Consider the following 24,343-nt stretch of genomic DNA (forward strand, 5'->3'; position numbering starts at 1 on the left):
GAGTTGGTGTATTGCAGTAAAGTATAAGAATCTGAGGTGTGTGGGGGGAGGGTTCAGTTTCTGGAACATGATGACAGAGGAGGACTCAGTGGGGGTTGTATTGTTATGTAGAAAACTGAGAAATGTTATGCATGTACAAACTATTGTGTTTATTGTTAACTGTAAAACATTAATCTTCCCTCCCAGGGAGTCAGGCTCTAGCACAGCGGGTTAAGTGCAGGTGGTGCAATGCACAAGGACCGGTGTAAGGATCCTGGTTCGAGTCCCCAACTCCCCACCTGCAGGGGAGTTACTTCACAGGCGGTGAAGCAGGTCTGCAGGTGTGTGTCTTGCTCTTTCCCTCTCTGTCTTCCCCTGCTCTCTCCATTTCTCTCTATTCTATCCAACAATGACTACAATAATAATAACTAAAAAAAAAAACCCAAAAATTAATCCCCTAATTAATCTAAAGGAAAAAACTTGAAAAAGAGATAAAAATCTGCCAATAACCTTAGGGGGATTTCTATTATAGGTGAATCTGTTCTTCTCTTGTTGCCCTTAGGATCCTTTAATTATCCTTCATTTATGTCATTTTAATCTTGTGATGTCTTAGTGTATATATAGTTAGGTTGATTTTGTATGGCAATTTATTATATCTACCTCTTTAATCAATCTGGAGGAGGCCTGGCAGTGGTGCATCCAGTTAAGCTCACATATCACCATGCAAAAGGACCCAGGTTTGTGTCCCTCCTCCCCACCTGCAATGTGAACATTTCATGAGCAGTGAAGCAGGTCTTCAGGTATCTATTTTTCTCTCCCTGTCTTATCTTCCCTCTCCTTTCAGTTTCTCTCTGTCCTGGCAAATAAAAAGAAAAAAATGGCCTCCGGGAGCAATGGATTCATAGTGGAGGTACTGAGCCCCAACGATAACCCTGGTGGCAACTACCTATACCTATACCTATACCTATACCTATACCTATACCTATACCTATACCTATACCTATACCTATACCTATACCTATACGTTCCAGTGGTCCCTCCTTCACTTCCTTTCTAGTTCACCCCTACACCTATTACTATTTCCAAGTGTCTTTCCTTCTTCCCTCCTCTCTCTCAGTTAAGCAAAACCATGCCTGACTTCCTCTGGTGTTGTCTAGATTTGCTTCCCTTTCATTGATGGTATGTAAACAAGATTCCTGGTAACCAGTGCATCAGGTTCTGGTAAAAGAGGGTACAGAGCCCTCAGGTTTACTCCCCCTATTGTTTAACCCTCTGAGTAGACACCTGCAGACCTATTTCACCACCTGTGAAGTGACTCCCCTGTAGGTGGGGAGCCAGGATTCTTACACCAGTCCTTGTGCTTTGTGCCATGTGCACTTAACCCGCTGAGCTACTGCCCAACTCCCAAGAATGTTTTTTGTGGTGATATCTATGGAGACTTACTTTGTGATCTAGTAACAGCCATTATTGAAATTTTTCATAGGTTTGAGAAGAGCATAATTCCTAACTATAGGGACTGCCATGTGTATCTAGTTAATGATTGAATGACTGGGCTTCGCTTTCCTCTAATCCCTGAACCATTGCCCAAGTGACTTCGCTAATACCTTGAATCTCCATAGAACAAATCCCTGCCTTATTCTAGCATGTTCTTATCCATCTGGACTTAGGAACTCAAGCCAAAGGAGAGATGGGAAAGATTAATTTAGAATGTGTCAGGAAATATAGCCCTAACTTGCTTTTGGTTTCACCTCCTAGAGCACTGTGATACACCTGAATATATTAAACCTTGTACTAGAATGATGTCTCTTTCAGGACTAAATCTTCACCTCCCATATAGTTTTGTCTGCCAGGAAAAAAAAAGCTGAATATATCCCTGCATATTCTTTTTTTATATATTTTATTTATTTATTAATGGGAAAGATAGAAGGAGAGAGAAAGAACCAGCCATCACTCTGGTACATGTGCTGCTGGGGATTGAACTTAGGACCTCATGCTTGAGAGTCTAACACTTTATCCACTGTACCACCTCCCAGACCACATATCCCTGCATATTCTTTTGTTTTGTTTTATTATTAAATTTTATTTTTTTTATATTTATTTTATTTTCCCTTTTGTTGCTGTTGTTTTTTTATTGTTGTTGTAGTTGTTGTTGTTATTGCTGTCGTTGTTGCTGGATAGGACAGAGAGAAATGGAGAAAGGAGGGAAAGATAGAGAAAGGGTGAAAAAGAGAGACACCTGCAGACCTGCTTCACCACCTGTGAAGCAACTCCCCTGAGGTGGGGAGCCGGGGGCTCGAACCAGGATCCTTACACCGGTCCTTGTGCTTGTGCCACATGTGCTTAACTCGCTGTGCCCAACTCCCTTTTAGGTTGTATTCTTAGAATATGCAGCGACTCCACCTTCTTTCTACTTTTGCTTCCTTGATGTGAGTTAAATATTTATGATCAGTGTCAATGAATGCAGTTATTCAAAGTCCAGAGACTCCATTCTCTTGACAGACAATCATTTCTGTGACAAAGAAGAAGAATGTAGTTTGCCATCAGTTTAGAAGGGAAAACTCATTGGCTTCTGCACCAGAAACAGCTGGAATGATTCTTCCTCAACTAATCCATCCACCTGTCCCTACTAGCATGTGTTCCATGCTGTGAGGTCTACCTAGAGAACACATCCATGCCTCTTCTAATCATTTTGATTCTCAGTTTTCTTAAGCTGGGGTCAGGTAAGTAATTCAAGCTAATCAAACTTTCTTCCCTTTTTCTGGATTGGATATTTAGCAAGAATGATTATAGTGTGTGGGATGAGGACATCTTTCTTTTTTAATTCAAATTATTTTATTAGGAAAAATAGTTGTTTACAAGACAGTTGTTATACAAGTATAGTTTCTTTTCATTTATTTAAAATGACTTTTATTTATGATTTAATAATGGTTTACAAGATTGTAAAATTAAAGGATTATAGTTCCACACCACACCCATCACCACAGTTTTCTGACCACCACCTCCAGCCAATCCTCCCACCATAATAACTATTATAATTCTCACAAAAGCCTTAGAGGAAGTTTGGTCCATAAGAGCAGTTTCTTATCATCCTGGGTTAGGGTGTCTGTGCTCTGTTCCCACCGCAAAATACTATCTTCACCATCGTGCATGGATCCCCATCATCCTCTCAACATCTCCTTCTTTCCCCCTTTAGACTCTGAAATTCTAATACACTAGACCACAGACAGTCTAAGTTTCATCCTGTATTTTCCCTTTCTTTGTTTCTTAACTTCCACAGCTTCTCTTGTCCTGGTCTATCAATGTCAAAGACTATAGCAACACAGGAAAGATTGAAAAACTCAGGCACTGTGGAAACGTGACAGTAGCCCAAAGTCAATGGGGATGGGTGTTGAAGAAAGACCACTGTAGCACAGATGAATGTTAAAGTGAATTAATTAAATGTTTGTCTTGAATAGATTGTGGGTTCTAGGCAGGATAGATCTGAAGTAGAACACCAGGTCTTTGGGTACCTGAGAAATAGGGGATGTCATTTAGGACATTTGGAGAAAAGATAATATCCCCAGTTGTGTGTGGGTATGTTGAGCTGGCAATGGTTGTGGTATGTGAGCTGCCAGTGAAGAAACTGTCTGATTTTTTTATGAAGAATAAAATAGCATCTGGCATATTCTGGCAGAACTAGGACTGGTAGATTACCAAAGGCGAAGGTGCATTCAGCAGACAGCTGAGATCAGAGTTGTGAAGCCTATAGGTGAATATGACAGGTGGGAGGAAACATATTCATCCCACTCCAGGGAACTAAGAGGGGTGGAGGATGAGGGGCAAAACTCAGTGTCTGCCAGGCCAGATCAGCAACTAGTCAGAGATCATTCTGTGAAGTCACATCTCATTAAATGATAATCTTCTTTAAGATGTATGAATACAATATACTTAGGAAGACTTAAAGTCCAAAGATAGGGATTATGAAATCTAATTATTGTGAATTCCCATTGAACTTAAATTTGCTCCAATGTATATACATACCTCCCTATATATTCACATATTATGAATTAATCTATGTATATAAATCAATCAAGAGACATTTAAATACCAAAGGGATATGTACACAGTGTTATCTCTGGATCCCCATAGTCTATAGTCTCTCTAAAAAGAAATATAACAGGGTTAGGGTTGAGTGCACATGTTACAGCATGCAAGTATCCAAGTTCAAGCCCCTGGTCCCCACCTGCAGGGGGGAAGCTTTGTGAGTGGTGAAGCATGGCTGCAGTGTATCTCTGTCTCTCCCTCTCTATCACCTTCTTCCGTCTCCATTTCTGGTTGTCTCTATGCAATAAGTAAATAAAGTTGATTTAAAAATTAAAAAAGGAAATAGAACTACTGCAGTACTGCAGAGTGGTAAATGTGATTTACACCAGGAAAATTACTTTAAAAATCACTAAAGAGTTGAGCAGGCAATGGCACACCTGGTTAAGTATACATTACAGTGCACAGGGACCTGGGTTCAAGCCTCTGGTCCCCACCTACAAGAGGAAAGCTTCACAAGTGGTGAAACAGGGCCTCAGGTGTCTCTTTGCCTTTTTCCCTCTCTATTTTCCTCTCCTCTCTGAAGTTCTCTTTGTCTATACACAATAATATAAATATATATATATGTTTTTATTTATAAAAAGGAAACACTGTCAAAAACCATAGGATAAGAAGGGTACAGTTCCCTCCACCAGAACTCCGTATCCCATACCCTCCCCTGATAGCTATTCTTTATCCCTCTGAGAGTATGGATCCAGGGTCATTGTGGGATGCAGAAGGTGGAAGGTCTGGCTTCTGTAATTGCTTCCCCGATGAACATAGGCATTGGCAGGTCAACCCATACTCCCAGCCTGTATCACTCTTCCCCTAGTGGGGTGGAGCTCTAGGGAAGCAGGGATCCAGGACACATTGGTGGGGTCATCTGCCCAGGGAAGTCCAGTTGGCATCAGGAACCTGGTGGCTGAAAAAAGAGTTAATATATAAAGCCAAACAAATTGTTGACTAATCATGAACCTAAAAGCTGGAATAGTTCAGATGAAGAGTTGGGGGGAGTCTCCATTTTGTAGATAAATCATTAAAGAGCAAAGAAGTAAGGAAGAAAATAGTGCTCACCATTCATATGTATAACCACACTTTGGGACTCAAGTTCTCTTCTTAGCATTGCGCTTGCTAGACTCAGTCTAGAGCTATGGGAAGAAAGACAGACCGTGTCTCCGTGAAACAAAGAGTTATGCAGGAAATATTCACAGAAAAGAAATAGTGATCATTCTTAAAAACAAATTAATGAAGAAAGTTTCAAAATTAAAGTGAAAGTAGAACTGTACCACAAAAAAATAAAGTAAAATAAAAGTGATTTTATTCATGAGCACAAGCTACCATATAAAATATTACAGATGTGTGTGTGTGGATGTGCTCAAAGAAAACCTTAAGGGTGGGAATAGATAGCGTAATGGTTATGCAAAAAGACTCTCATGCTTGAGGATCCAAAGTCCCAGATTCAATTCCCCACACTACCATAAGCCAGAGCTGAACAGTCTGGTTAAAAAATAAATGAATGAATAAGAAATAAATAAGAAAGCAAAAAAAAAGAAATAAAGAAAAAAGACTTTGAAAATTGGACCCCAAACACAGCAATACACTTTCCTCTTAAGTCTTTGGAAAGGGACATTTTTGAGGATGAAATGGGGAAACAGATGGGCAGAGAGGAGAGAATATATAATCTTCTCAAATCAAGAGGGTCTACTCTGGAGAGTATCCTTTTTTTGTCTCTTGACTAATTATTTAGTCTTTTTGGTACATGACTTTTTCTTTTTAAAAATGACAATATTAGTAAAAAGAAAAAGAAGAACCACTTGTCAGGATGTGTGTGAAGCTTGCTTGGAATGACTGACATGGAAGTTTTTTCTTAGATGTGTGGGATGAAAGAGATGTAAGTCACCAGGTTTGTAAAGGGGTATTTAATGACTGTTAGAATCCCATCACACCACCAGCCCTTGCCTTTCCTAAGCAGAAACACCAGTATGCAGCTTCCTGGGCCAGTGGGGGGTGGGAGTGGGTGGGAGGGATGGGTTACAGTCTTTTGGTGGTGGGAATGGTGTTTATGTACACTCCTAGCAAAATGTAGTCATATAAATCACTAGTTTATTAATATGAGAGAGGGAAAATCAATTGTATGGCTCAAAGTTTCTCAAAACACAGGCTGAATCTTTTTAATATATAGGCTGTGTATTTGATATGCGGACTCTCTCAAAGGCCTAGACCAAGTAGATTAGAAGCATCCAATAGCACAGCTATATACAAGATACTGGGTACTGTACAGCAAACCCTAACAAAAGGAGTTTTCAGAGTTAACCCAATTACCAAATAATGTGATGATAACATTAACTATCGATTGTCTTTTGGAACCCTAAGACAGCAGGAACCTCACATCTCCACTATAAAGCCTCTACTTCCCCCAGTCCTGGAACCCTTGGATAGGGCCCACTTTCCCGTATGCGTCTCCCAATCCATACCAAATAATATTGCATCCGCCGATCACAACCTAACCAACGCAACGATTGCCACCTCAACATGCTTCACCTCAGACTGTGTCCAGAGACTTCACGTGTGGAATGACAACCCTTCAGCTTCATTACTCGGGTTCCAGATGCCACCAGGATGCTGGCCAGGCTTCCCTGGATTGAAGACTCCACCAATGTGTCCTGGAGCTCAGCTTCCCCAGAGACACACCCTACCAGGGAAAGAGAGAGGCAGACTGGGAGTATGGACCGACCAGTCAACGCCCATGTTCAGCGGGGAAGCAATTACAGAAGCCAGACCTTCTACCTTCTGCAACCCTCAATGACCCTGGGTCCATGCTCCCAGAGGGCTAGAGAATGGGAAAGCTATCATGGGAGGGGGTGGGATATGGAGATTGGGTGGTGGGAATTGTGTGGAGTTGTACCCCTCCTACCTTATGGTTTTGTTAATTAATCCTTTCTTAAATAAAAAAAAAAAAAAGAAAGAAAGAAAGAAACACCAGTATGGGTTTTATTCTGTTATCTGCTATTTCTTCCCACAGGTCAGTGGCAGGTGACTGGACCAGACCAGCATGTCCAAGTCTTGATTGGGGAGGATGCTGTGTTCACCTGTTTCCTGTCTCCTGAGACAAGTGCAGAAACCATGGAAGTGCGGTTCTTCAAGAATGAGTTTTCTACTCTGGTTCATCTTTACAAGGATGGGAAAGACAAGAATGAAGTGCAGACAGCAGACTATAAAGGGAGAACTGAATTGGTTAAAAACTTCATGGCGGTGGGCCATGTCTCCCTGAAGCTGAAAAATGTCACTACTTTGGATGCTGGTCTATATGGTTGTTTGTTCAGCTCTGAAGCTTACTACCAAGATGCTCTCTGGGAACTGCAGGTGTCAGGTCAGTTGCTTATTTCAGATAGTCCAAGGCTAACTGTCAAGTTTCCCCATTCTGGACTTTATAAACAGAGTAAATTGGAAAATGCGTAGTTATCTCATTCAGCTAGAAGACATAATACATCAGTTAATTCTGCCTTGTGTTTGTTATGAGCTCTTTTATTTTTCACATGTGTAGATTTTTTAATTTCTTTATTAGGGGATTAATGTTTTACAGTTGACAGTAAATACAATAGTTTGTACATGCATAACATTTCTCAGTTTTCCACGCAATAATACAACACCCATTAGGCTCTCTGCCATCCTGTTGCAGGACCTGAACTCCTCCACACCATCACCTACCCCAGTCATTTACTTTGGTGCAATACACAAACTCCAGTCCAAGTTCTGCTTAGTGTTTTCTGATCTTGTTTTTCAGCTTCTGCCTGTGAGTGAGAGCATCCCATATTCACCCTTCTGTTTCTAACTTATTTCATTTAACATGATTTCTTCAAGCTCCATCCAAGATGGGGTGAAATCACCATTTTTACTGTGAAAATTTCCAGTAGTTCTAGTTTATCTATCTCTTTATTTAGATTATTTGTTTCTTTATTGATTTTCTGCCTGGATAATCTGTCAAGTTTAGCAAGTGGGGTGTTTAAGTCTCCTACTATTACTGTGTTGCTGTTAATATTTTGCTGTAGCTCTTTTCTTTCTGTAGCTCTTTCAGAAGATGTTTGATGTATTTAGATGGCCTCTCTCAGTGGGTGCATAGATGTTGATGATCATTAAGTCCTCTTGATGTCCAATTGGTCCTCTAAGCACTAAGTAATGTCCATCCCTATCTTTTCAAATTTTATTCATTTTAAGGTCTATCATGTCACATTTGAGCACAACTGTTCCTGCCCTTTTTTTGTGGGCCATTGGCTTGTATGATAGTTTTCCGTCTTTTCACTTTGAGTCTGTGTTTGTCTTATTGAGTTAGGTGGGATTCCTGCAGACAACATATGGGTTGGTTGTGTTTTCTGATCCATCTTCCTACACTGTGCTTTTTAATAGGTAAATTCAGGCCATTGACATTTACTGATATTATAGATTGAACATATTTTAATGCCACTATTGTAGATTTTTAGAGTGTTCTGATATATGGCCTATTTATGGTGGTCTGACTGTTTATAGGAGACCTTTCAGAACGTCTCTCAGGGCAGGCTTGGTGACAGTTGATTCCTTCAACTGTTGCTTGTCTGAGAAGGTTTTTATGCCTCCATCTAGTCTGAATGACAGTCTAGCAGGATACAGTAGTCTTGGTTGAAAGCCTTTCTCATTGAGCACTCGATAGATATTTTGCCATTCTCTTTTTGCCTGTAGTATTTGTGTGGAGAAATATGTTACTAATCTTATGGGTTTTCTTTTGTAGGTGACTCTTTGTTTTTTGTCTTGCAGCTTTCAGAATCTTTTCTTTGTCCTTATTCCTTTTCATTCTAAATATGATGTGTCTTGGTGTCTTTAAGTCTGGGTTAATTCTGTTTGGACCCTCTGGACTTCTTGAACCTTTGTGTCTTTTATGTTGTCTAAATTGGAGAAGTTCTCAGCTATTATGTTCTGTAGAATGCTTTCTTCCCCTCCCTCTCTTTCTTCCTCTGGTAGACCTATAATAAGTATATTATTTCTTTTTTTTTTCCTCTGCCAGAGACTAAGTCCAAAGGGAGTCCTGGTTGACCTGCTGGCTCCACAACCATGGCCTGGGGGTCTGGGAACTGGGATCCAGGATCTGGGTGCCAGGGTCTGGGGTCTGGAGTTCGGGTATTGGGATGTGATGGCAGACTTCATCCAGACTCCTGGTCAACCGCAAGTTCCTCTGACAGAGACTGAGTCCCAAGGGAGTCCTGGTTGACCCAGCAGCTCCAGAACCACAACCCAAGGGTCCAGGGTCTGGGTCCAGGTGCCGTGATGCGATGGCGGATTTCATCCAGACTCCTGGTGAACCCACGAGTTCCTCTGCCAGAGACTAAGAGTCCCAAGGGAGTCCTGGTTGACCTGCTGGCTCCAGAACAGGGGCCCAAGGGTCCGGGAACCAGGATCCAGATGCCAGATTCCAGGTGCCAGGTCCAATGTTGGACTTCATCCAGAGATCCCCCCCCCACCAGAGATCAAGTCTCAGCAGTGTTGTTTGATCCAAAGGCTTGCCCAAGAAGGGACCGTGACAGCCAAGAGTCAGAAATGGGCTGCTGGTCAACCCCCATATTATTTCTTTGGAAGTCATCCCATATGTCTCTGTTGTTGTTTTCACTATCTCTTAGTCTCTTTTTGAGATCTCTTACTTCTTTCTTATTTTTCTTTAATTTGTCTTCAATCTTGTTAATTCTGCCTCATTTATTCTATTCTTTCTCCCCTCTGTTGTTTTCTGTAGCTCAGCTATTTTGTTAGCCTGTTCTGATACTGTATTAGCTTGTTTAGCTAGTTGTGCCTTTCTGATATATGGCATTCTCGGGGTTTAAAGAGGTATCTCATTGTTGTCTTTATTTGCATTTCTCTGATAGTCAATGACTGTGAACACTGTATCATGTGTCTCTTGAGCCCTCAGAGCTCGTCCTTGTGGAAGTTTCTGCCCATAACCTCGCTCCAGTTTCTAAAGGGGTTATTTAGGGGCTTTGTTGTTGTTGTTTGATTGTTTTGTGCTGAGTTTACTGAGCTCTTCATGTATTTTGGTTATTAGTCCTTTATCTGAAGCATATTGTTTAAAAATCTTCTCCCACAAGTAGAGTGTTTGAGAGATAGTATCCTTTGCCATGCCAAAGCTTTTCAGTTTGATGTAGTCCTATTGATTTTTTTCTTTGCTGTTGGCTTAAATCTTTGAAGACATTTAAAAAATTTTTAAATTATCTTTATTTATTGATTGGATAGAGACAGCCAGAAATCAAGAGGATAAAGGGAAGACAGAGAGGGAGAGAGACACCTGCAGCACTGCTTCGCCACTCATGAAGCTTTCTCCCTGCAAGTGGGGACTAGGGACTTAAACCTGGTTCTTTTTTTAATTTTATTTATTTTTTATTTTTTATTAAAGAAAGGATTAATTAACAAAACCATAGGGTAGGAGGGGTACAACTCCACACAATTCCCACCACCCAACCTCCATATCCCACTCCCTCCCCTGATAGCTTTCCCATTCTCTATCCCTCTGGGAGCATGGACCCAGGGTCATTGTGGGTTGCAAAAGGTAGAAGGTGTGGCTTCTGTAATTGCTTCCCCACCGAACTCGGGCATTGACTGGTCAGTCCATACTCCCAGTCTGCCTCTCTCTTTCCCTGGTAGGGTGTGTCTCTGGGGAATCTGAGCTCCAGGACACATTGGTGGGGTCTTCATCAGGGAAGCCTGGCCGTATCCTGATGACATCTGGCACCTGGTGACTGAAAAGAGAGTTAACATACAAAGCCAAACAAATTGTTGAGCAATCATGGACCCAAAGCTTGGAATAGTGGAGAGGAAGTGTTAGGGGGTTACTCACTGCAAACTCTAGTGTACTTCTGCTTTCAGGTATATATTTTGCAGTAGTTTATGGACACATGTGAACATATGCTCTCTCTCACAGAAACTGGTGTATATCTAGGTTTTGGGACTTTGTTAGAAAATGAACCACTTGAGATGGAATTAGAGTAAACTATGAAAGGAAAGGTCTCACCTGAGTAATGAAGCTGAAGGGTTGTCATTCCACACGTGAAGTCTCTGGACACAGTCTGAAATGAAGCATGTTGAGGTGACAATCATTGCGTTGATTAGGTTGTGATCGGCAGATGCAATATTATTTGATATGGGTTGGGAGAGGCATATGGGAAAGTGGGCCCTATCCAAGGGTTCCAGGACTGGGGGAAGTAGAGGCTCTATAGTGGAGAAGTGAAGTTCCTGCTGTCTTTGGGTTCAAAAAGACAATCGATAGTTAATGTTATCATCACATTATTTGGTAACTGGGTTAACTTTGAAAAGTCCTTTTGTTATGGTTTGCTGTACAGTACCCAGTATCTTGTATATAGCTCTGCTATTGGTTGCTTCTGATCTACTTGGCCTAGGCTTTTGAGAGAGTCTGCATATCAGTTACACAGCCTATATATTAAAAAGATTCAGTTTGTGTTTTAAAAAACTTCGAGACATACAATTAATTTCCCCCCTCTCATATTAACTAGTGATTTATATGACTACATTTTACTAGGAGTGTACATAAACACCATTCCCACCACCAAAAGACTGTGACCCATCCCTCCCACCCACTCCACCCCCCACTGGCCCAGGAAGCTGCATGTCTACCCCTCACCTCAGGGTTTTTACTTTGGTGCCCTACCTACAATTTGGTCAGGTCCTGCTTTTAGTTTCTCTTTCAGATCTTCTTACTCAACTTCTGTTGATGAGTGGGATCATCCCATATTAAACCTGGTTCTTGTGTGTTGTAACATGTGCACTCAGCCAGGCATGCCACCACCTGGTCCCAGTGAAGACATTTTAAAAGCATAAATCATGACATGTTCTGCCAAGGTTTTCTTCTCTATATTTGAAATTTTATAGTTTAATGTCCTTGTCTTTGATCCACTTGGAGTTGACTTTTGTGCATAGTAATATGTAGTGGTCCAATTTCATTTGTTTGCAAGTTTCAATCAAGTTTTCCTAATATCACTTGTTGAAGAGACTCTCCTTTCTCCATTTAATGTTTTGTGTGTGTTGTCCAAAATTAGTTGTCCATAGGTATGGGGGCTTATTTCTGGTCTTTCTGTTCTATTCCGCTGTTGTAATTTAACTTAAAAAGGGTTTTAAAAAGATGTGGTGCATAAAAGGATTCACTGCAGGGAGCTGGGAATGGATTTAAACAATACAAGGTTTATTAGGGCATTACAAAAGTATGGGACATATATTTAGATACACAAAATAAGCAGTTATTACCAGGGGCTAAGAGTACGCTTGGTCCATGAAGTCTAAGTATAGTTATCAGAAGTTCAGTCCCATAAGATAAACAATTATCAGCTTTGGTAAAAGTTGCTCATGGCTGTAGAGGGGTCTAAAAGTTTACTGGCTAGCTGAGTCACATGTGTTCAGTTCCTAGAAGAAGTAGCCATGGCGGATACCTGGAGCACCTGTGTCGAGATGCTTCTGACCAGGAGAAGAAGCAGCAGCCAAAGAGAGAGGCTTGCTCCAAGTCCTGCCTTTTATACATTCCCTTCTCTGTCACACCTCCTCAGAGTGATGTCATTTGTATGCTAATAGTACCAAACTACTGTTGGGGTCAAAACAGTTCCTCACTTCTGATTAAAGATATGGACAAGATGTTCAGTCTGTATGAGCATAAGAGAAATAAGCAAATCTTCAGTGATTCTAGGGTTACCCCTGCAAGCTCTGCCTTTACCCCCTGCCGCAGAGTGTGGGTGCAATAACTGGGTATCAGATAAGGCCCTGTTAGCCTGAAGACCTGTGGTCTACTATCTGTGTCTAACCCAGAGACAGTCCATCACTTAGGGGGGCTCAGAACAGAGACTTACAGAGGTATCCCCAAGTTCAAGTGGCTCCTGGGTGGCAATCATGGCATATCCAGGGTATTGGATTGCTGCAACCCTTGCTTCAGCTCATGTTCTTATGAGGAGTTTGCAGATGAGAGGGGTTTAACTGATCAGCATACAGGACCTGTGAATGATAAACTAAAAGAAATATACCCTATGCCTTAAGTTAGTAATTTTATTGACTTCAGTCACAAAGACCAGGCAAATCACAAGGCATCTGCTTGGAGAAGGAATAGCTCTGGAAGAAAAGTAACACTTAGCAACTATCTGATTAGAATTATGCAGTACAAAATTTAAAATATATAAAGCTCTCTGTATTCTTCTGTTCGTGACTGAGAAATAGCCCTTTAAGGGTACATATGACGTTCCACAATTACTCATCTAGCGGGGTAGGAAGGCATGCAAAATGCATGTTTAGAAGAAATAGGCCTTAATCTAGAATCATATTTAGGGTCGTAGTTAGTCTAATAAGGAATACCTCAGCAGCAAAGGCAGATAAAGTGTTCACAAACATGGGTTGCTTACTATGCAACAGGTGGTATGTATATAGCCTATAACAATGTCCACAGAGATAGGAATAAATTTCAACTTAGCAAACTGAGGGATGTGTGAAACATCCATTTTTCAGAACCAACGTTAAAAAATCCACTGAGAAAAACACCCATAAAAGGGGAAGAGCCATGCCATTCTAGCATACAGGAACAATGAATGACTTGTGCTATACCAGAGAAATATCCAATCATTTAACTAGAGCTTAGCACTTTGGTAAAAGAAGGACTGGGAATTAATAGCTTGTCAGTATGCATCCTCATCCTAGCAGGATCATTGATGGCCTTTGTAAGTAGGGTATAGGGATCATACTGTGAAGCTCAAGTGCATAGGGCAAATGACAAATTTTAATTTGTCCTGCATGGTCAGTACCAATACTTCTAGAATGTGCTTGAACACTAGAGAGGTTAACTAGAGCATAGTAGCAAAACATCAGTAAAAGCTATGGGGAGAGGACACCAAACACTGGTGGATACATTCTACTGTTTTTTTTGTGTGTGTTTTTTAAGATTTTATTTATTTACTAATGAGAAAGAGGAAGAACCAGACATCACTCTGATACATGTGCTGCCAGGGCTTGAACTGAGGACCTCTTGAGTTTCATTGCTTGAAAGTCCAATGCTTTATTCACTGCACCATCTCCCAGACCACACTATTTCACTGTTTTTTCAACAAATGATTTAACCATATAGAGTAAAAGATCCTCCCCCCGCCTTTAAAGCTGATGAGTTTTTTCTAATACCTTTGTATTATTTTAATTGGAGAGAGGGTTGATGGTTTACAGTACAGTTGTTGACAAATCCTCATCTTTCCTTATAGATGCCTGCAAAACACTCTTTACTCCCAACTTATGTCCCTATCCACCACTCATGCACCAGGATGTGAATCACACCAGCCCTCCCCTTCTTCTTCTTCCCCAGAATCCTTGGCTTTGGTGGAATGTATCAAATGCAGTTCAAGTTTTACTTTGCCTATACACATTTATTATTTCTAGCAGACTTTTTTAATACTTTGTTTGTTTGTTTATGAGGAGAGGGAGGGATAGAATGAAAACCAGACATCACTTTGGTACATGGAATAGAACTCAGGACCTCGTGCTTGAGAATCCAGTGCTTTATCCACTATGCCACCTCCTGAACAATTTTCTAACAGTTTTTGTTTGTTTGGTGTGTTTTTTTTGTAATTGGCTCTTCTAATTTCATTTAAGTTTTCTAATTACTAAGCATCTATACATATTTAAATTCTGTGCTTACAGTGTCTTCTTAACACTTTTTTCCACTGGCTTGGGGGTCAAAGGGTAGCGCAGGGGAATAAGTGCACATGGCACAAAGCACAAGGACATGCGGAAGGAACCCGCTTCCAGCCTCTGGCTCCCCACCTGCAGGGGAGTCACCTCACAGGCTGTGAAGCAGGTCTGCAGGTGTCTTTCTCTCCCCTTCTCTGTCTTCCCCTCCTCTCTCCATTTCTCTCTGTCCTATCCAACAACAAACATCAACAATAATAATAACCACAACAAGGCTACAACAACAAGGGCAACAAAAGGGGAGAAAATGGCCTCCAGGAGCAGTGGATTCATGGTGCAGGCACTGAGCCACAGCAATAACCCTGGAGGCAAAAAAAAAAAAAATTCATACCTGCTTTTCATATTTCAATTTCCTCTCCGAAAGCTTACTGATACATTTAAATTATGTACATTACAATGCATAAAGATTGAATCCTATTTCAGTGTTTTTATTTGTGATACATAGTTTTACTTCTTAAAATGTGCAAAATTTGTTAATTGGAAAAATATATCTCACTATAGTTAATATTTTCTTGCATAATTAGTCACACTTTTAGTTTTTAACTCCTTTCTTTTTCTTTAATTTTTTAAATTTATATTTACTAATGAGAAAGATAGGAAGAGAAAGAGAAAGAACCAGACATCACTCTGGTACATGTGCTGCCAGGGATTAAACTCAGAACATCATGCTTAAGAATCTAATGCTTTATCCACTGCACCACCTCCCAGACATTATTATTATTAATTATTATTATTATTATTAGGATGAATTATTTACAGTCAACAGTAAAATACAACAGTTCACATGTGTAACATTTCTCAGTTTTCCACATAACAATCTTTTTTAAAAATTTTCTTTGTTGGGGGGATTAATGGTTTATAGTCCTTAGTAAAATACAATAGTTTGTACATGTGTAATATTTCTCAGTTTTCCACATTTCCATTTAACCCCTACTAGTTCCTTCTCTACCATCATGTTCCAGGACTTGAACCCTCCCCCTAAACCCAGACTCTTTTACTTTAGTGCAATACACCAACTCTAGTCCAAGTTCTCTTTTTTTATTATTTCTTTATTGGGGAATTAATGTTTTACATTCAACAGTAAATACAATAGTTTGTACATGCATGACATTCCCCAGTTTCCCATTTAACAATACAAACCCCACTATGTCATCTATCATCCTTCATGGACCTGTACTCTCCCCACCCTCCCACCCCAGAGTCTTTTACTTTGGTGCAGTATGCCAATTCCATTTCAGGTTCTACTTGTGTTTTCGTTTCTTTTTATTTATTATTATTTTATTTCTTTATTGGGGAATTAATGTTTTTGTTTTTTGTTTTTTGTGGGGGCCTGAACCTGGTGCCTCCTTATGCATAACCGTTATGCTGCCTTCCCCTGTTCTATTACTATTATTTCCCTTTTGTTACCCTTGTTTATTGTTGTCATTACTATTGTTACTATTGCTGTTGCTGTTGTTGGATAGGACAGAGAGAAATGGAGAGAGGAGGGGAAGACAGAGAGGGGAAGAGAAAGATAGACACCTGCAGACCTGCCTCACCGCCTGTGAAGTGGCCCCCCTGCAGGTGGGGAGCTGGGGGCTCGAACCGGAAGCTGTAAGCTGGTCCTTGTGCTTCACTCCATGTGTGGTTAACCTGTTGCACTACTACCCGGCCCCCATATTATTTTTAATAATAATAATACAGTTATAATAATAATATATTTTTAAATAATTTATTTCTTTATTGGGGAATTAATGTTTTACATTCAACAGTAAATACAATAGTTTGTACATGCATAACATTCCCCAGTTTCCCATTTAACAATACAACCCCCACTATGTCATTTATCATCCTTCATGGACCTGTATTCTCCCCACCCACCCACCCCAGAGTCTTTTACTTTGGTGCAATACGCCAATTCCATTTCAGGTTCTACTTGTGTTTTCTTTTCTGATCTTGTTTTTCAACTTCGGCCTGAGAGTGAGATCATCCCATATTCATCTTTCTGTTTCTGACTTATTTCACTCAACATGATTTTTTCAAGGTCCATCCAAGATCGGCTGAAAACAGTGAAGTCACCATTTTTTACAGCTGAGTAGTATTCCATTGTGTATATATACCACAGCTTGATCAGCCACTCATCTGTTGCTGGACACCTGGGTTGCTTCCAGGTTTTGCCTATTACAAATTGTGCTGCTAAGAACATATGTGTACACAGATCTTTTTGGATGGATGTGTTGGGTTCCTTAGGATATATCCCCAGGAGAGGAATGGCAGGATCATAGGGTAAGTCCATTTCTAGCCTTCTGAGAGTTCTCCAGACTGTTCTCCACAGAGGTTGGACCAATTGACATTCCCACCAGCAAGCAGTGCAGGAGGGTTCCTTTGACCCCACACCCTCTCCAGCATTTGCTGCCGTTACCTTTTCTGATGTATGACATTCTCACAGGAGTGAAGTGGTATCTCATTGTTGTCTTTATTTGCATTTATCTAACAATCAGAGACTTGGAGCATTTTTTCATGTGTTTCTCAGCCTTTTGGACCTCTTCTGTGGTGAATATTCTGTCCATGTCCTCCCCCCATTTTTGGATGGGGTTATTTGTTGTCTTGTTGTTGAGTTTGGCAAGCTCTTTATACATGTTGGTTATTAAACTCTTGTCTGATGTATGGCATGAAAAGATCTTTTCCCATTCTGTGAAGGGTCTCTTGGTTTGGGTAGTGGTTTCTTTTGCTGTGAAGAAGCTTTTTAATTTGATGTAGTCCCATAGGTTTATACTTGCCTTAGTATTCTTTGTAATTGGATTCGTTTCATTGAAGATGTCTTTAAAGTTTATGCGGAAAAGAGTTCTGCCAATATTTTCCTCTAAGTATTTGATAGTTTGTGGTCTAGCATCCAAGTCCTTGATCCACTTGGAATTTACTTTTCTATTTGGTGACATACAGTGATTCAGTTTCATTCTTCTGCATGTTTCAACCCACTGTTTCCAACACCATTTGTTGAAGACCAAGTTCTTTTTTCCCTTCTATTCTTATTTGTCAACTTTTGTCTATGAGTAAGAACATCCCATATTCATCCTTCTGACTTATCCCATATTCACCCTTTCTGACTTATCTCACTTAACATTATTTGTTCAAGCTCCATTCAAGATGGGGTGAAGATGAATTCACCTTTTTCTTTTAGTGTTTTTTTTTTTGAAATCTCAAAATTTTAGGTTTTTTATTTCAAATTTAGCCTGTTATTATCATACTTCTTCTTTTACATAGGTATTCAGTTTCTCTAGACTATCCAGTGCATTATAAGGTTGATGGTTGTAACATTAAAGAGTTATTAAGCATTGAAGACCAACAATATCCAAATATGCTGCTATTTAACATTAAGTATACTGCCTAAGTTTATTTAATTGTTTTAGGAAATCCCTATACAAAATAACTATCAATGAGCACATCATTATTCTTTTAATGATTAGTTCATTCTAGAGAATTAAAGAACTGGTTTTTTTTTTTTTTGTAAGAAATGGAAGGAGAATGTCATTTGCACAAGACATTTTTAACAGCTGAATAGTATTCCAATGTGTACACAAACCACAACTTACTCAACCACTCATCTGTTGTTGGAAACCTGGGTTGCTTCCAGGTTTTAGCTATTACAAATTGTAATGTTATGAACATAGGTATACACAAGTCTTTTTGCATGGTTGTGTTGGGTTGCTTAGGATATATTCCCAGGAGAGAAATTGCAAGGTCACAGGGTAAGTCCATATCTAGCCTTCTGAGAGTTCTCCAGACTGCTTTCCACAGGGATTGAACTAATTTACATTCCCACCAGCAGTGCAGGAGGGTTCCTTTGTCCCCACACCCTCTCCAGCATTTGCTACTGTTACCTTTTCTGATGTATGACATTCTCACAGGAGTGAAGTGGTATCTCACTGTTGTCTTTATTTGCATTTCTCTGACAATCAATGACTTGGAGCATTTTTTCATGTTTTTTTGCCTTTTGGATCTCCTCTACACTGAATATTCTGTTCGTATCCTCTCCCCACTTTTGGATGGGATCATTTTTTTTTCTTGTTGCTGAGTTTGGCGAGCTCTATATATTTTGGTTATTGGCTTCTTCTCTGATGTACGGTATATAAAGGTCTACCATTCTGTGAGGGGTCTCTCTGTTTGGATAGTGGTTTCTTTTGCTGTGCAGAAGCTTCTTAATTTGATGTAGTCCCACTGGTTTATTTTTGTTTTTTTTTTCTTTGTAAATGGATTTGTATCATTGAAGATACCTTTAAAATTTATTTGGGAAAGGGTTTTGCCAATATTTTCCCCTAAGTTGATAGTTTCTGGTCTAACATCCAGGTTCTTGATCCATTTGGAATTTAGGTTTGTGTTTGGTGAGGTATAGTGGTCCAGTTTCATTCTTCTGCATGTTTCAACCCAATTTTTCCAACACCACTTGTTGAAGAAACTCTGCTTTCCTCATTTAATAGTCTGGGCACCTTTTTCAAAGACTAGATGTCCATAGGTGTGGGTCCACATACCAATCTAACCCCCTCTAGGTCCTCCTCTGCCATCATATTCCTGGACCTGAACACTCCCCCCACTCCTGAGTCTTTTACCTTAGTGCAGTACACGAACTCCAGTCCAAGATCTCTAGCATTCTTTTAATCTAATCTTTAAAGTTTTCAATAATTATTTCCATGATATCTGTAAGTAGTGATAATTTCACTTCTTTTACAATTTGGGTTATTTTTATTTGTCTTTCTTGTTCACTGCTCTGTGTAGATATTATAGTGCTGTGATGAACTGTGGTAGTGAAAGTGGACATACTTACTTTGTGTGGTTTTTTGTTTTCATCTCTATTCTATTTCTCCCCAGCACTTGGTTTATCCCCCCTGGTTTCTATTATGGGGAAAGTTGGCAGCAACATCCAACTACTCTGCAAGTCTTCAGGCTGGTTTCCTCAGCCCACAGTAAAGTGGAAAAATTCTCAAGGACATGATTTTCCCTCAGACTCCAAGGTGAACGTAGGCACAAATGGTCTGTTTGATGTTGAGAGCTCCATTGTAGTCCAAGAAAATACCGGGAGCATATCTTGTTCCATCCAGCATCCTTATGAGAAACGACAGGAGGACTTTAGAATACTGATAAAAGGTGAGTGGAAAAGAGAAGCAGGGTGGAGTCCTGGGTATCCCAGAGTGAGTGTTTCTTAAAGTATGAGACAACTTAATTCAAAGATGTCAGTAATCACCATCAATGTAAGAGGACTTACTTTGCCTGTAAAAAACAGAGACTATCAGGTTACATTTATAAAACCCCAACTGCTGCATTTCATAACAGAAAAAAATGTAAAGTACATGGGCTATTCATTAAAAAATAAACAGGTGAAAAAAAGTTCAGGAAAATATTAACCAAAGGAGAGGCATAATAGATAAATCAGAAAAATAAAGAGATGGGAGTCGGGCAGTAGCGCAGCAGGTTAAGCGCACATGGTGCAAAGCACAAGGACTGGTGTAAGGATCCCGGTTCGAGCCCCGGCTCCCCACCTACAGGGGAGTCGCTTCACAGGCGGTGAAGTTTCAGGTCTGCAGGTGTCTCTCTTTCTCTCCCCCTCTGTCTTCCCCTCCTCTCTTCATTTCTCTCTTTCCTATCCAACAACGACAACAACAATAACTACAACAGGAAAACAACTAGGGCAACAAAAGGGAATAAATAAATAAATATTAAAAAAGAAAAATAGATTTATTTTAAAAGCAGAAGATATATGAAAAACAGACAAAAGGTTAACATCCAAAATATGTAAATAACTCGTATAACTCACCAATAATAAAATTAGTTTTATTATAAAAAAGTCACAATATATCATAGTTTAGAGTTAACATACATTCCGGAGTTACAGTTACACCGTAAATGATTATATCAGAAATCTTAAAACTGGAAATTGATACTTATTTCAGAATTAACTTGAAGAGAACAGAATAATGGAAATAGTAAATAGAAGAATTTGCATAAATTTACATAAAATGACAAAGACTGTAAGTCTAAGTTTACTGTCTGCTGGTGAAGAGGTGTTGGGTGAGAATAGGAGAGAGCATAAGCACCAAGGAAACTGGATGGCTGGACAGAGGAGAAGAAAAGATGGTTACCAGGATGATAGATTCTGAGATTTGGATTTTCAGTAATGTGTCTACCATTATGATTGAGGCAGGAGTCATGGATGTCTGGGGAAAGTTTGAGGAGGGGAGGGAGCCAGAATTATCATCAAAGAGGAAGGTTTGAACAGCACTTACATCATGAATGTTATCTGTATAGTCATTCTGGATTTCAAGTAACTCAAGTAATAGAAACCAAGCTTCAAAATTTTGAATTCAGCATTAATTTTCCATGAATCTGAGACCACGGGTTTGGGCAAGCACACTCCTGTTTGACGTTATTTGCAGATCTTCACTGAATTATGGTGTTGTTGGTTTTTTCTTTCAATTTTTACCTTACTAAATTTTTATATTATCTTTATTTATTTGATAGAAACAGCCAGAACTCAAGAGGGATGGGGGAGGTTGAGAGGGAGAGAGACAGAGAGATACCCGCAGCACTGCTTAACCACTTGTGAAGCAGCAAGAGAACCCTGCAGGTGGGGACCAGGGGGTTGAACTTGGGACCTAGCGCATTGTAACATGTGTGCTCAACCAGGTGTGCCACCACCCAGCCCCTTATGGTGGGCTTTTATGGGCTTGCATAGTGCTGTTTATCTGAGGACTACATATAACTGCCATATCTTTTTTTTTTTCTGGAGCTCCATTTTCTTTTTTTTTTTTTTAATTTCTTTATTGGGGAATTAATGTTTTACATTCAACAGTAAATACAAAAGTTTGTACATGCATACCATTTCTAAGTTTTCCATATAACAATACAACCCCCACTAGGTCCTCTGTCATCCTTCTTGGACCTATATTCTCCCTCCCACCCACCCCAGAGACTTTTACTTTGGTGCAATATGCCAGTTCCAGTTGAGGTTCTACTTGTGTTTTCTCTTCTGATCTTGTTCCATATCTTGTGTGAAGAATGTTTAAGGGCATTGAAATTGTAATCCCAAATCACCATATGATTTCATTTATATGTGGCACCTGGAAAAATCAAATGAATGAAATACTAAATAAAGAAAAAATGAATTTACTGCAAGCCACTAATTTCCCCTAATGAAAAATAAAATGGAAAAAAAACTTTTGTGGTCTGGGAGGTGGTGCAGTGATAAAGCTTTGAACTCTCAAACATGAAGTCCTGAGTTCGATCCCCAGCAGCACATGTGCCAGAGTGATGTCTGGTTCTTTCTCTCTACTCCTATCTTCTTCATTAATAAATAAATAAATAAATAAAATCTTTAAAAAATTTAAACTATAAGACCAAATTGAAGTGAAGTAGATAGAAAGATGAGGGAGTCAAGTAAAAGGGGTCAACCGTAAAGTAAAGAACAGAATTGAACTTTTGGTGGTGAGCTTAATGTAGTAGGTATTAGTGTTAATTTATAATTATTCACACCTGAAGCTTCTATAACATTATGGTGTGATGTACTTCAATTAACAAAAATTAAAACAATAAATAAAAAGAACAAGTTGAGAAGCTTAGTATGCCTAAATTAGGCAAAAGAAAACACAGAGACAATGGTACAGACAGACAACCAGGAAAGAAATCTGTAACTCAGCACACATTTGATATAGACAAACACTTATTGTCACATTGCATATAACTTTGCATTAAAAGGTGACCGTTTTAGAAAGAAATGGAGTTTTAGAAGGTAGTGATATTCAACCTCTATATATACATTTATATACCAAAAATTAAAATAAAATATACAGAGATGCAAAGCTTTAATCTTGTAGAAGAAATGATAGAAAATTTTCCTGTTCATGGCCCAGTGGCACAATGGCAGCATTCTAAATTTAAGCATGAAGTCCTGAGTTCTATCCCCAGCAAAGCATGTACCTGAGTGCAGCCTCCAGGTGGTGTGTGTGTGTGTGTGTGTGTGTGTGTGTGTGCATGTGCGTGTGTGTGTGTGTGGAGGTGGCGCAGTGAATAAAGCCCTGGACTCTCAAGAATGAGGTCCTGAGTTCAGTCCCTGGAAGCACATGTACCAGAGTGATGTCTGGTTCTTTCTCCTCCTATCTTTCTTATCAGTCAATACAAAAAAAAAAAAAATTGGGGGAGTCAGGTGGTAGTGCAGCAGGTTAAGTGCATGTGGCACAAAGCACAAGGACCAGAGTAAGGATCCCGGTTCGAGTCCCCCGGCTCCCTACCTGCAGAGGAGTCGCTTCACAAGTGGTGAAGCAGGTCTGCAGGTGTCTATCTTTCTCTCCCCGTCTCTATCTTCCCCTCCTCTCTCCATTTCTCTCTGCCCTATCTAACAATGATGACATCAATTACAATAATAACTACAACAATAATAAAAAAGCAAGGGCAACAAAAGGGAAAATAAATAAATATTTTTTAAAAATAAAACAAAATTTGAGGCCAGGTGTGACGCACCTGGTTAAATTAAAAACATATATTTAATTGTAACCCCAAATCACTATATTATTTCATTCATATGTGATATCTAGATAAGACAAATGGAAATAATTAAAGAAAACATGAACTTCTAAACCATAAGACCAAATTGTTGGTAATCAGAAGGGAAGTAGGTGGAGAAGGGTGTATGTTGTGAGAGTAACAAAATAAATATTAAAAAGAAACATTTCCTGTTGACTTTAGGATTAAATAAGAGTCAAACTGCCCTTATTGCTCAGTAACTACTGAGGGCCTGTGAACTGTTTTGCAGACACCTTTTTCCAGTCTTCACCCTTGAACCTGGTTTATATTTTGCTGGGAGTAATCTGCTTGGTCTGTATCATTATCATCAGTGCAATGACTTACTGCATCAAACGTATGAGTAAGTAAAAGAGAATAAAAGAACAAATATGTGGTGTTTTCAAAATTCCAGTGGAGTCAAATTAAGTATCACCTAACAGACTTGTTCTTGATGCCCTGTACAATAAAAATTCATCTCCTGGAACACAGATACCACAGTCCTCTCCCACTCTACGTCAGCACAAAAGGATTTTGCCCTTTGAGAAATACCAGCTCCCATCAGGCTCTTTCTAGCAAAATGAATACAATTATCAGTGGGAGAACTATTTTTAGTTTCCTCATAGCTCATACAAATTATTTAATTCTTTTTTATGTTTCTTTACTATTATTTGACAGGATAAAAATAAATTGATAGGGAGAGGAGGATAGACAGACAGAGAGGAACTTGCATCACTGCTTCACTGCTAGTGAAGCCTCCCCACTGCGGGTGGGAACCAGGGACTTAAACCCTAGTTCTTGTATTGGTAACATTAGTGTTCATCTGTGTACACCACCACCCGGCCCTTTAGCTCATACAAAAAATAATAATAAATTTTTAAGAAGATGCCAGTTTATGTTTTCTAAGACTTTGTGAAAACTATGGTGATTATCTTTGGGAAGTGGGAGGGTGACTGAACTTTGGTGATATGTGCAGTGTGGAACTATACACTGTAATCTTATAAACTTGTAACCCACTATTAATAACAAAAGGAAGATGATAGCT

General features: G+C 39.6%; 1 protein-coding gene across 1 annotated transcript; it reads left to right on the forward strand.

Moving 5' to 3' along the window:
• Positions 1–2,589: 2,589 nt before the first annotated feature.
• LOC132540347 (butyrophilin-like protein 8) lies at positions 2,590–24,050 on the forward strand. The gene is made up of 4 exons (XM_060197399.1): positions 2,590–2,699; positions 7,061–7,408; positions 19,618–19,893; positions 23,552–24,050. The coding sequence occupies exons 1-4, from the start codon at positions 2,651–2,653 to the stop codon at positions 23,668–23,670; spliced, it is 792 nt and encodes a 263-aa protein (XP_060053382.1). The 5' UTR covers positions 2,590–2,650; the 3' UTR covers positions 23,671–24,050.
• The last annotated feature ends 293 nt before the right edge of the window (positions 24,051–24,343 follow it).

This window comes from Erinaceus europaeus, chromosome 9, assembly GCF_950295315.1.
Source record: "Erinaceus europaeus chromosome 9, mEriEur2.1, whole genome shotgun sequence".
NCBI lineage: Eukaryota > Metazoa > Chordata > Mammalia > Eulipotyphla > Erinaceidae > Erinaceus > Erinaceus europaeus.